We start from the raw sequence: 14299 nt of genomic DNA, 5'->3' as shown, positions 1-14299 counted from the left end.
ACTGTACAGCAGGTATTGGAGCTGACAGCACAGGAGGAGAAAAAGATGTTATGAAATGCCAGGTGATTAGCAATTGTAACAGAAATGGGACAACCATGAGGACTGCTACTTCTGCCCCTTCATCTGTCTTTCTGTAAGGATGTCCTTTCTGTGAGAGCCCAGGTCAGCCTAGAGAACACCGCAAACTTACAGGAACTCTTCTGAGACCCCACGTTTTCCCGGTGCCTCTGCATCACCATCTTTACTAGGGACAAGATTAGGGCTGAGGCACAGCAGGGGCATTACCACCCTATGTGACCCACATCAGGTGACTGCCTAAACAACAGCTAAAAAAACCCCTACAGAACACAAGATCTTACAATAGTAAACACCTGGAAGGAAAAAAAAATGGAAGGGAAAAAAAAAAAAACAACAGAACAGAGGTTTCCTTGTGTCCTTGTCTAAAACAGGTCAGATTCACTTTTATCCTTCTACAGTCTTCAACCACCATTTAGGCTGCTGCAGCCCTACTGCAATGCCTCCAGGCCCAACACTATCATTTTACATACCATTACTAAACACTGCTCTCTGTTGCTGAAGTGATGAAAAGCTATTGGGATTCATCATCCAAGAAATAACTAGTAAATATCAACTTTGCTAGTCATGATGGCAGCTGGCATGGGATGCATCTCTCCAGTTTAAACTCATCTGAGATGTTTCAGAGAACAGTTGTGAGCTATAAACTTCAGAAAAAGGTACAGAGGGAAGCTAACATCAACCCCACTAGGCTGGGAGTGAACATGTGCTTTAGCAGTAGAATAGCTCAAAACCTTTTGGATTAGCAGGAGAAAACAAAACATCAGTGCCCTGGTTTCAGGGCTGCATTATGCACCAATCTTCATTCCACCGAGCAGCACAAAAGATTTAAAAGCAATTTCAACACTTTTTACAATTCAGAGGTAGGATTTAACCCAGGAGTCCTGCTGCTCTGCACTGTCCTCTTCCTTATGACCATAAAGATGATTTTTCCAAAGCTAGCTGAGCTCTCTGGCCAACAACACAACATCAAGAGCTGGATCCAACCACTCCCAAATTGTAAATGCTGCCTGGGCAAGGTCTCAGATCAGCACTGATCTGACACTAAAGCCACACTGGCTTCTTGATATTACTCCTACCTAAGATAATGAACACCTCAACCCCAGAGCACACATCAACACGTACTGTCCAGACAGCCTCAGACTTAAGTCCAGAGCCAAAGTCAGTCCCCATGCACAGTAACTCCACTAACCAGAGTAGCCATTCTTTCTTTATGGAATACAGGCATAAGGGGCTAAACCCAGGTGATTCAAAAACTGGTGTATTGAACGTGGCACAGCTGCGTAAAACTCTGGCTCTCCATCCCCACACTTTTTTGCCAGCATGGGTTGAGCTGAGAGCCAAGGGGTTTCTTTTCCAAAGGAGCAGGAGCTGATTTATTGCCTCATGTAGCCGCAATTAGCCCTTCCAGGAACAGAACTGACAGTCCAATATGTCTTTCAGCAATAAAGAAGGATCCAATATCAGACCCATCCAGGTTTGTCTCATATCAAGGAAGTTCACTGAGTTCACTGCCCATGCTGTGATATTTCTGGATTGCTCCATCATTATCTGGGGTCATAATTAGAGACAAGCTGATTGTATTTTTCCTCAAGAAGGTACATGAGATTTTCAATTCATTTCACTCAGGGCATTCAGCAGCCATTGGCTGATAGCCACCTTGGTCACTATTTCTGGGACCAAGCAGCATAGCCATCAGTGCCAGCTGGGGCTATTCTGGGACATGGGGTGAAAGCCACGCAGTTCATAAACCAAGACAGCACAATGAGGTTTGAATGGTGCTTTTTTGGTAAAGCTACAAGATAATCTATCAAGATGAGGTCACATCTTCATGGAAATAAACCATTTCACACGGCCTTACATGACATTTGAGCCAGAAACCATTGGCAAACAATGGGCAGAACATTTGCAGCTGGTGCCTTCTGCACAGAAATATGTGATATAGTCAATTGTAACACTTGCAATTCAGAGATCAGTTCTGTTGAACTGTCCTGGGAAATCATAAGGGAAAAGTAAGATTAAAGCTTTCAATAATCCATTACTGTTTGTTAATAGTATTCACAACAGTAATATAACAGTAATTAATATTTTTCCCCCCAAAGGAAATAATTTCAAAACAACTTCAAACTAACATGTTATTGAGAACTGAAAATCAGTATTTTTGAAGAGAAGAATACACAGGCTTTTCTGATGATGTATCTCTCCTTTCTGGCAAATAGCACTGTGTCTCTTTTACAAAGGAAGTTGAAAAGGAAACCTGCAAACAGCCATTTTTCTCAACAACTTAAGCTCCATACTTCAAAATATAGAAGATGTGTAAAGTTGATTAGGGAAATAGTACAGAAGCTAAAACCAGTGATAAAGCGTTATGGTCCATATGTACCTCCACCTGGAAAGGCTTTAAAAGCATCCCATGAAATCCCCAAAACCTCAGAAATCTGTAAGATTGGCTATTGTGATACCGCCTTCCAAAAACAGCACACAGTAAAATTGTTTAGCTTACAAACATGAGTTCACTGTCATTTGTGCTGTTTATACTACCCCAGGTGCTGACAAACTCTTGTGAATTTGAGGCAAGATCCATCAGAAAGTGCAGAGTCCAGGAAGCCCTTGACTGGCCTGGATGGTAAGGGAAATATTTGGTCTGATCCAGTTCAGCACAGAAATTTCAGAAAATTGGATTTTTTTTTTTCTGCAAAATAGATCTGATTTTTAGGCAGCTCCATTGCAAACAGAAGAGAGAAGAGGTAGATGCTTAACTTCAGTGTTCCTGACAGACAGACAACAGCCCAAAATGTCCTGCCTTAAGCTTTGCTAGAACACTGACTCCCCCTAAGGCTGATGTCCCAGACACTGAGGAGAGGGACTGTCCATAGGCAGGGAAATCTCAGGAGACAAAGTCCTCACACACGAGGAGACCCAGGCACATCTGCTGGGTGCCATGGGCAGGCTCCAAGTCAAAGCCAACCTACAGAACTGACGTGAAGGTACCAGGGAGGGACAGAGGTGGGAGATATCCCCCCTACATGGTTCCAATTTTCTCCAAGCCAGTTGCCCACCACAGCTACTTTCAAAATCAGCTGGAGCCACAGTCAGGACATGCTCCGTTTGGTTTGGATTACCAAATCACCATGCAGCTTCTGGGTAATAAAGCTGACTTCAGGAATACAAGAGCAGCCCTACCTGAGATTACTGAGTATAAACTCATGCTTCACATGAGCGTAAATGCATTTCAGTGGTGGTGATGCCAGCTTTAACAGGGCTGAGATTCAGCAAGACTCTTCCGGATTCACTGCTCCTGAAAACCTTTAAATAAAAAAGGACCTGCTGTGTTTTCATAGATAGAGCAGTATGTCTAAAATGGGCCATCCATCCAAAAATCCCCACTGTCTGGCTGACTCGCACAGCACAGAGCACTGCGTGCACTAGAAGATCCCCCTGCATGCAAAGCTCAGCATCAGCCTCGATGCCCTGGTCTCAATTTCACAGACAGCAGAGCACGAGGCTAAATTCTGCACTCAGATCTGCTGTCATCAACCTTAGGGCGGTGCCACAGAAGGGAAAATTTAACCAAAACCAGTATTTTCTTACTATAAATAATTTAGATTTTAAACACACTCTGTTCTTTGTCTCTGTATACTGCCCACGGCTGTATGCTTTAGTATGTCAGGCTTGTCCTCACTATTTCTGGGAACCCTCTAATCAAAGGAGGTGAGAAATTCATCCCTAGTGCCTTTATTTCCCCTTTTTTAAAGAAACAAACAAAAAACTCCACGAACTCTTGCTGTTCCTGGATGTTGACACTTTTTGAGAGGGGAAGGCACTAAAAGCACCGTTTAGGTCTGAGAGCCTGCAATGCACGTTACTGAGAGATGAATCATGCAAATAAAACTGACAGGTAAATCTAGATATCCAGCACTGTGTTTAGCAGCAATGGCAGAGACATGTCTCAGAACAGAGCCAGTCGTTGTAAGTGTAATTCAAAGTCACTTTTAAGATGGGGTGGATAATCTGACTTTTGAAGATACCACACTGTAGAAATATATCCTCTGAACAGAGACATGGTTCTCCCAGGAAAATCCTGGGAAGCTGTGTAGAAGCTGTGGGAAACTTAGGGAAAAAAGAATTCAAACAATTATTATCTCTCTTTCTGAAACCACTGTTTATAGATATGGTTCTCCAGAGTGTACTATTCATAGTTCACCAATAGCTTAAGAGAAGATTTCTAAAGACCGATGAGGTCTTAGGTCCACCACTGTTTCTATAAGAACTGTAGATTTCTAATAATAAAGTGTATTTTCATACCTTCTGATGCTAAAAAGTCTCTGTCTCACCTTTAGCTGTCCCCGATACCCCTTCAGTGATACCACAAAGCAATTTTAATAGCAGCTGCTAACACAAATGCCTCAAGGCTATATAATTTGTACCAATAAAATAAATTGCCTTCAAAGTGGCTGCAAGAAAGTAAAAGGTAAATAAGCCACAAATGTTTACTATTTTAGCATCCCTTTAAACCAATACAAAATGACTTCTTCAAACCTTTACTACTTCTTCAATAGATAATAACTGAGGTCTAAAGGCAGTAAATAGGTTTTACACCATATCATCAGTATTATTTCCTTTGTTTTCAGTTCAGTAAGGCATTAGAGACCTGGCTTTGCCTACTGACCAAATGAGGCACTTAGCTACACCACTGCAAATCAAGAACAGCTCCACGTACTTCATTTAAAAACTTGACTGGAAGAGGAGACTCAAGACAGTAATTTTTAAACTTCTCTGCTGATTCCCCCAGCACTTCTCATATTGCAACAAAATGGTTATAATTTGCAGTATGATATTCCTCCACTGGGGCACACTGATAGGAATAACAAGTTTAAAAATTAACAGATGACTTTGTCAATGCAATTATTTGATAATGTATGGCACCGGTTAACGGGCAGCCTCAGAATACCAGGAGCGCTGGTCAATACTAAAAGGGAATGTGAATTCAAGGCCAGAAAATATCTCAAAAGCTCAGATTCAGCCTTCAAAGACATCAAATAAGCTGGAAATATTATAAAAAGCAGGTCTTGCTGAGGAAGCTTATTCTACTGTCAACCCAGTTATGCTGCAATGGTTTGTTAGTATCAAATTAGGAAATCCAAGTCTGCCTTCATGTATAATTAACTTTTTTTCCCCCTCCATTTACTGGAAGGTGCTGGATTCTACATTTTTCCTCATTTTGGCATTACTGCTGTTCCCCTGTCACTTACAGTATGGTAGAGCCACTAGCATGTATAAGACTAAATTCAGAGCTATTCTGAAGGGGCAGAGAAATGAACATTTCTGCATCATAGCAAGCACACTGTGTGCAAAGATTCTCAAGCACAGAATGAATTCATATGCCATGTGCTCTCCTTGAAAAAATTCAGAAAACTAAACTGAATCTTCAAATAATATCTATGATGAAACAATAATTCTGTATATGTGGAATATGTTGGTGTTTGTTTCTCATCTTTCTAAAGCCACTGCTGCAAAATATTCATAACAAATTTCATACTCACTGAAGTGCTCCCCCAAAATATATATTCAGGACTACACATCAATACAGGATGAAGCTCTGAGGGCTGTCCTTCAAAGAAGAACTTTATTTCACTCTGTTCAATTTCATACAGATTTGTTCTTCCAAGCTGTACATACACCTGTAATTCCACTCTACCCCAAACAAATCACAGCCAAACAGCCACCACCACATCTGGCTCCTGCTCCTCAATGCCCCAAGTAATGATAAACACAGAATGAGAAGTAGAGACCAGAGTGACAGTGAGAGGAGGAAGAGGCAAGGTCCAGAATCTGGAACCAGAGTTCAAGCTCCTCATCAGGGTCTTGTTAGAGACCAACGTCAACTGGAAGATCCCTCACGGTCTCTAGTTCCACATTTGCTTGCATAGTGGTATCACAACACTTAAGCATACCCATCCTGCCAATAAACTTGTCTACCAGGACTTGGAGAGAAAAATAAACAACTGGAGTAAGCATTGCATACAACTCTCAGTGACCAGATGGGCCTCAGTCAACCTGGAGAGGCCTTCCTGCTTGTCAGCCTATTTTGAAAATAGCATTAAATGCCAGGAAAGTGTTTTGCATTAATAATACATTCCCGGTGACTGAGAAGGAAGGCAACTTTCCCTCATTATACCAGTAAGACATTCAGCACTTCTGGAGGATTTATGAAGAAAATCCAAGTAGCTACATTCAGCAAATTAACCTTACCTATTGAAGGCTGATGGCAGATAAAGCCAGCCTTAAGCCAGCCTCCAGTGGAGGGATGAAACACAGAAGGAAGAAGCACAGCTCAAGGGAAAAAAAAAAAAAACAGCTTTCCAAATTAGAAATGCTGTTCCATGCTTCCCTGATTTCTTGCTTTGCACATGCTATTAAAAATAGCAAGCAGAAACGCCTTACTTCTCCAAGTGCACATCCTGATGCACACACAGCCTCCCTCGGCCACGCGGCGCTCGACGGAGCAGCCATCATCTCCAGCCACAAGATCCCTACTGAAACATGACGACACCATAAATGGTTTAATTCAATCTGGAGAGAAAAGCCATAGCTTTCAATGTGCATCCCCACAGAAGTATCGAATCACAAGGTTCATCCAAACCCGAGACCTGGGAGAAGAAACTCAATGAATTAGCCTGATGATTTGTAGTCTTATTGACTATAAAGAACACTTTGAAAAAGCAGGGATACAGGAGTTATATGAAAAGGAAACATTCTGGTATCACTGACAGGAAAGTAAGTCAACTTTTTCTTCAATCATTTTAAGCATAACAGCATTATTAAAGTCTTTACAATTTGAGTGAAAGCATTAATTACTATACCCATCAGGAATATTTTTCATTGTCAAATTGCCTTTTACCATGCTAATAAACACCATGATTTGCATGTAAAAATTAATAATGTTACCTCATTTATAGGTCAAAACACACAGACTAAAATAGTTTCTGCAATTCTCCCTAAATAACTAGCTCTTGCGTATCAAGTTTTATGGCACATTAGAAATGAGTGCAATTCGGACAAGATTTGAATAGCTGAGTAGATAGAGAGGGGAAGATAAGAGCAAATTAGGAAAATCTGGTAAGCGAAGCCTCAAAAAAAAAAAAGAAAATCACTTTTTTTTTTTAATTTCTGGACCCCATGTGACCCAGGGATGAAACAGCTGTATGCAGGTCATTACCCAAAGTATGCACAGATTATGCCTCCAGCCACTCTGTATAAAAATGGTATGTCAGAACAACAGAATGCACTAAAAAAAAATCACTTTCAATTACTCTCGCATTTCATTCCGTCCAAAAGCAACATCCACAGTTCCCGTGTAACTTGTGGAAAAAGGTTGAAGGATTTGGATATTTTCTTAAATGCCTGATGGCAAAGTCCGGAATCAATTTTTATATGATTTAAGACCATTATTAGGGTCCTCATCCCACCTTTGTTTAGTAACATGGTGGGTTTGTTGGTGTGGAAGACTATGAGCATGGCCGCTTACTTTTCCCCCTTAATTACCTGCTTGAGCACATTAGAGGCCTGTTAGAGCACAGATGCTTCCCAGGGTACCATATCTACTTCCCTCAGCATCAGACTGGCTTGGATCACCCTTCTCATTCAGAAGCTGCAGATGCCCACCACAGCAGCTATCAAATGATGGTTAATAAAGGTCTTGGACTCCTACCTGGTCTTCTAGGTGGCAGCAAATAACCAAGGTTGGCTCATTTTTCAAGAGCCACACAGCAACCCAAGCTCGTATCTTTGAGCCCTCCCAGGACAGTCATATTTGTGTTGAGTTAAATGTGATTTCTTAAAGCAATGGGAACAGACATTTCTCTCCCTTTCTGAAATGCATTAAAGAAAAGCAAGACTGCAGTGCTAACTTAGTGCCTGACATTCCCCTCCTCTTTTGGTTGAGTCTGAAGCACAGCACCAAAGTACTCTCTCACAGCACCTCACTCCAGCCTCAGGGATAAGGTGATAAGGTCAGGCAATCAAAGTGTTCCCCTGCTCTACAGAAAGCTGGTACCTACATTGAAATGCACAGCCTGGGGCATGGGGGAGAGAGCAAAAAAAAAGATCAGGCCATTAATTTACCTCCCCAAATATGCTTCCCTGTGCCAAACTTCAAGCAGGCAGTTTGAGAACTGCTGGCCTCAGTGACACACCCTGGATCTCACACAGGACATCACTGCGAAAGGCTGAGAACACGGAGCTGCCTCCTCTGGGGAAAACGCACTGCTCAGAGAGGCCTCTGACTATCTTGACAGAGATGCGAGCACTCTCCAAAAAAGAAAACAGTTTTGTAACAAAAGTAACAGTGCCACTATTTTGTTTGCATTACAAACAAGCACCTAAGATGTCTTGAGGAAGCCAGACTTTGCCAAAGCAATCTGCACTACTCCAATACACATATGACAGTATGTGCTGCAGACTCGCCTCTAACAAACACAGGACATGTCAGGAAGGTGTATTATGGGGCACAGTTTGATGTGAGCATCTCAGACAGCTTCAGGGCATGAACTATGTCTTGGATCTTTAAGATCTTTCCTTTGATTGTTGAAGAAAGTCACAGAGGTGGGAACAGCGCACAGTAACCTCCAGAACTGCATGTTCTCACTTGCCACCCTCTCTCACCTTGTCCACAAAGTCTGTCTTCAATCCTAACATTCCCCAGCTCTTGTTGGGTTTTGATCACAAGTTCTTCAAGGTGAAGATTCTGTCCTTTACAGGCATAGCATGCAGGCAGCTGCACAGAGGAAGCAGGCCCACAATGCTGGGGCTGGCCAAGGAGGCTTCAGAGCACCTCTGGTGGGACAAGACGGATCAAACCACTCTTCCTATTCTCATATCCACAAGACAGCACAATGCAAAGAGCTCAGACCAGTTTGCCAGTCCCAGGAAGGGGAACCCCGTGCCCTGAGTAAATGGGATCCCACTGATAAAGGCCTTCCACCTAAAGTCCTGAACATCCCACGTCTATGAACAGCAGCATTGTGGCTTTTCTACAAAAAAGCAAAAATCCTGCTCCCACCTTTGTGACTGGGAAGAGAACATGACTCAGGTAGCACTACTGTGGCATCATCTGCTTAGGACAGTCACACTGCAGAGATGTCCTCTGCAGACATCGCCTCAAAGCCCTGCTGCTTTGGGACCCTGAGCATAGAGAGCTGTAAGGACAGCTTCTCTGGCTTCTCCCACACAGCCTTCCGAGCACGAGGAGGAGGGGCCTGTGGGCAGACCTACTGCATGGAGAATGTCTCCCCAACAGGGCAGGACCATGGCTCAGGGGACTGACAAGAGCATATCTCCACATCTCAGCTAACATGCCTTAGCTTTGCTGTCCCCATAGACCAGCTGACAAGAACAAGTCCTGCTGCATTTCCTAGTTAACAGTATGCATCCTGAGCTGAAAGCAGCCTGCCCAGCCATCCCAGGGACACCAGTGCCCAGCACTGACTTCCAGGCATAGCAGAGAGCACCAAGAACTGGCTGGGCCCCTAAGGAAGGTTCACACAGGCAGCCTAGCCCTGCCCCCCATACAACATCGACACATCAAGACCCCAATACCCACCTCAGGCAAGATAAAAGCAGTAATCTGTGTTTTCCAGCAGTGAGGGAGAATGTGATTTCTGTGTTTTCAGGAGCACAGAAAAGAATACTGCACCTTCAGAGGAGGGAAGCTCTCCCTGCAGCAAGGCTAGCCTGCAGTCCCTCTCTACTCCATCCAGAAGCCCAGGGATCCATTCCACACTGTGCAGTTTGACTCTTGTTCAGCTGATTCCTCTTCCAGCCTCTGAATCTGAACATCACTGCATGACGTTCCTTCCTCTGCTAAGCATCTTTCTAACTGTGACTGAAGAATCTGGCAAGTGACCAAGTATTCTTTAACCTCCACATTAACTATTGTTAGCTTTGGCAAAGCCCAGCTCGCGGGATGCCTGGTGTGGTATTGCTTACTGCTGCAGCCCACAGGAACTGCTGTAGTGGCGAGATTCAGAGAACAGGGATCAGGTAGCAGATGCAAAACAGAGCTCTCACCCACAGTGCCCCGCATCCCCCACTGCCTAATGAGCTTTGGGAACAGCTACAACTTTTAAGCTTCTTACTTCTGCAAAAGGTTTGGAGACAGTGAATGTGCAGAACAGAGTCAGTCAGAGAAGCTGTAAGTTAGATGAGGCCAAATGCTACTTTTAGATCACCAAGATGTGCTGGTAACTTTGCAGCTCTATAGAGTGTTATTTATCTTTTAGGCATGGTGAGGAGATATAGATGTTTGGCTCTAGCCAGCTTTGTCTGCTGGAAGACGGCACAGGCTGCACCACCTCCTCAAACCTCAACAGAGCCCTCTTGGCTTGTACCTTACTGCTACATTCCTAACAGTAAAGTCCTTAGTCCCACATCCCACTGCACAAAAACTAGGATACGTCTTTCTCCCCTCATTCTCATGAGTAAACCCAACCAGTGAAATCAGTTATGGCTGCTCTAAGCAGTGCCAGGGATGGTTCTTTAGCCCATTTTTTACTGCAGACTGCAGACTTTGCAAAGCACCGGCTCCAGCCGAATTCAGACAACCAAGTTCTACTGATGGCAAATCCTCTGCAGAAATGTCCACAGCATTCATCAGGGACAGCTGAATTCAGGGACCAGACAGCAGGTTTTCTTAAACAGACTTCATGTTGCTTAATATAGCACACACTCTTCCTCAGTATCTGCACAACACTGAGTTGGAGATGTTCTGAGATTTGCGCTGAAGAAGACTGGAGAGGTGGGAGAAAGGCTGCAGGAGGAAGCATTTAAAAAGCAAGACATGACTTTGGAGAAACATCATCTGCAAGCAACAATCTCCCAACAGAGGACTCGCAATGCAGCGGCCTGGCTAGTAATGAAAACAAAATGTAAACCAGTGCACAGTCAGGCAGTGCCGTTGCAAATCCATGCAGGATTAGTCTCAAAAGCTGAAGATGTGAAGAGTTTAGTCCGGCTCATGCCTTTCCTCTGGGGAGGTGTCCTGCATTGTGCCTCACTGTACACCTACACAAAACTGCTCTGTGAGACCCGTGTACCACAGGCCTTCTCGTGCCACTCCAACACTATCCAAGTTCCAAAAACTACTTCAGTGCCAACACAGCTGGATCCCTGCCGTGAGAAGACTTCCTTTGCCTTCTCATTTCTTCACTGAGATGCCGAAGTTCCTTGTGTACTTCCTTTAAGGTCATCCCTGCTTTGGACCTGTCCCATTTCAGTACCTTCATTTCTGCTGGGTTTGCTCTCAACACCCCTTCTTTTTACATAGATAGAGGAAACACAGAGAGTATTTGTTCCCTTCCTCTACCCCATGAAGGAAAATCTCTAGTAACAGCAAACTGCTCAGAATTTTTTTGCATCAAAATGAGTAGTGACTCTTGGGCTTGCCTCGTTCCCACTATCCCTTCCAAAGCCAAGCACCCAGAAACACGGACTGCTGTGGAGCCCATAAACACAAGCACCAGCAGCCCCAAAATCTGCCTCAGCAGACACTCACTGCCAATTCAGGCAGCAACTGCAGCGTAACAGTCACTGTTTGCACAGGATAGGAGTTGGGCAACCCTCCTTCTGGAGGTGCTTTTGTCACCAGCTACCTGGATCATTGTTTTATTGCAGATGTTTCCTTCCTGCTCCCTTGCACAACTCCTCCAGCTACACGAGCTCCATCTGAAGTTCCACGGAGAGCCTTTTGCCTGCCCCTGTAGTGCATGACAAGGCACGCAGTGTGTTATACTAAAGTCACAGTCCATTTGTTTCTCATCAAGGCAAGTACTAACAGGACATTCAAAAGGCAAAGGTGGCCATCTCAGGTTAACTGTGAAAACAGCACGGATAGTACAAAAAATATCTTTAGGGCTAACATGACTGCTGTGAGCTTTTTAATTTAAGTAAAGTCTTCGCAGATACGCCTTCTTAAGAGGTACTTACGTGTTCCCCAAGCCCTGGTATGTTTATTGATCACTGCCCACAAGAAACTGTACTTTATAGGACATACTGCCTCCTTATGATTGAAATAGCTTCCTTCCTTAATCAGCATATAATCAGATATTCCCACACAGGAGAACTATAGCCCTGATTGACAAGATAGTTACAAAAATAAACCTGAGGTTTAAATATAGCTTGCTCGTCTCCCTGGAAGGTATGTAGTATTGTGTTATACAAGTCTACCATAATTTTCCTTGAATTAATAGAGTCCATATTGCCCCAGTGCCCTGATCATCATCAATTAAACTGCTCCCAGATTTGTGTTATACAGGAGAGCTGGCAGCTGTGTTGGGTGGGAATGGCAACTCGCCTTTCCTCTGCATGGACTGACTTACCATCAGCACTTCATTGGCAATTAACACGCACGGGTTTTGAGTTCACGTACCAGTTGAATGCGTGATTTCCAGTGCAATTGTAGAGGTGGATAGGTAAATAAGTGTGCAGGACCACACAGCTATGCATGGAAACAAAACACATATGCTCAACCTGAAGGGATATATGTGGATGAGATATCTCTGTATGCAAAAACACAAGCTAGCCAGGCAAGATTTAATTATCTCCTCTTTCTAGGGTGGACAGTTCAATAGCACAGTACTCTTTGCATTTCTTCCAATCTATCAGGATGTTCTGATGTATTAAATATGCAATGTAACGAGGGCAGAGCTCTATAGCCCTAATCTCGTTTCAGAAAAAAAAAGAAAAATGAGATTTTTTTTTTAAACCCATTCTAATCAGAAAATGCTTTTCATCTGTTAAAAACCTCCCCATCGCTGACTGGCTAAAAAACATGGGACAGACCTCATATTTATTATGCAAATCCTCAGCATTAAGAAAACAAATCACCAACTAACATCTGTCTCACCCTAAAGGAAAATAAATTTAAAAAACCAGCCACCTTTCCCCTCGCTCCATAGGCAGCGGGCCGAGCAGCCCGCGGGATCGGCAGGGACGCGCCTCCCGCCCGCTCCCCGCCGGTGCTGCAATGTCCCCAGCACAGCGGCAGCCTCGGCCGCCCGGCCCCGCACCGGCCCGGCCACTGCGGTCCTTCCGCCGCCGCCCCCCCGCGCCCGACCCACCTTTCCCTTCCATCGCGGAGCCTTGCGAGCGCCGGCAAGTTGCGGGAAGACGCGCACCCTCCTCAGCCGAGAGCCCGGCGGGCAGAGCCGGCCGCCGCTGCCTCGCTCCGCGGTGGGGACGGCGCTGTCACAGCCCCGGAGCTGCAAGCAAGCAAGCGGCGGGGGGGACGGCGTGAGCCGCCGGGCCCCCCCGGCCCCCGCGGGGCGCGGCGCGGAGCGGGGCGCGGCGCGGGGGGAGCGCGCGTTACCTGGGCGCCGGCGGGAGCTGTCCCTGGCCGAGCGGTGCTGCGGGGGCGAGTGGCTCCGCGGCCCGCCGCGCTGCCTGGCACCGCCCGCATGCGCGCCCCGCCCGCGCCCCGCCCCCGCACCGCGGCACCGCCGGGCCCGGCTGCGGGCTCCGCGCCGCGCAGCGAGCGCCGCACCGGGCAGCGCCTCCGGCCGCGCCGCCCCGTGCCGCGCTCGGCGAGCGGCAGCGCTCGGCCGCTCGCAGCGGGCTCGGACAGCGGCCGGGACCCTGCAGCCGTGCGCCGACGGCTCCGCCGCTGCAGGAGCGCGGCCGGTCCCGCAGGTGCCCCGCAAACCCCAGACCACAGCCGCCCCGGCGGGCGGGTCAGGGAGACCGCTCCGCTCGCCCCAGCCTCCCCGGATCCTGCGCCAGGCTGAGCCCGCACACCTACAGACTCGGAGAGGATCTCTCAGGAGATGCCCAGTCTCAGGTTCAGGCCTTCCCTGGATATGTTGTTTCAAGATTAATTATGCTGATTCATAAAACATCTACCTCTTGGCTAGTTTATGCTTCTCCACCTTTGCATCCAGCCACTGGATTTCACTCATCCTCCAACTCATTAATAAAATAAGCAGTCCCCTGCTAATAAGTTGATAAAACATTCATACCAGGATCAAGTCACTTTTTTCAGAGAACAAAGAGTTCATCCCTGTTAGAAAGTTTCTCCACACTGGAATTACCTTTTAAGTTGTTTTTTTTTTTCAGATTTTTAACTTTTGTGCAATGGGGAAAGTAAAACTCAGTTCTGTGTTTATGATTTGTGCTACTGAAAAAGCAGCTCATGGCATCCTGGGAGCCACACAAATAGAGGATAGATGGCTCC

The 14299-nt window shown here is 45.6% G+C and overlaps 1 protein-coding gene across 1 annotated transcript in view; it reads right to left on the bottom strand.

Moving 5' to 3' along the window:
- FGF12 (fibroblast growth factor 12) overlaps window positions 1-13574 on the bottom strand; it is a 219791-nt gene extending 206217 nt beyond the window's left edge. The window contains exons 1-2 of the mRNA XM_038145295.1: window positions 13439-13574; window positions 13191-13331 (exon numbers count right to left, since the gene is read on the bottom strand). Coding sequence (XP_038001223.1) covers window positions 13191-13203 — 13 coding nt within the window. The 5' untranslated portion in view covers window positions 13204-13331; window positions 13439-13574. The remainder of the gene's footprint in view (window positions 1-13190; window positions 13332-13438) is intronic.
- Between the last annotated feature and the right edge of the window lie 725 nt (window positions 13575-14299).

Source organism: Motacilla alba, chromosome 9 (genome assembly GCF_015832195.1).
Source record: "Motacilla alba alba isolate MOTALB_02 chromosome 9, Motacilla_alba_V1.0_pri, whole genome shotgun sequence".
NCBI lineage: Eukaryota > Metazoa > Chordata > Aves > Passeriformes > Motacillidae > Motacilla > Motacilla alba.
The sequence above is the reverse complement of the archived record's forward strand: the minus strand, read 5'-3'. Positions and strand labels throughout refer to the sequence as shown.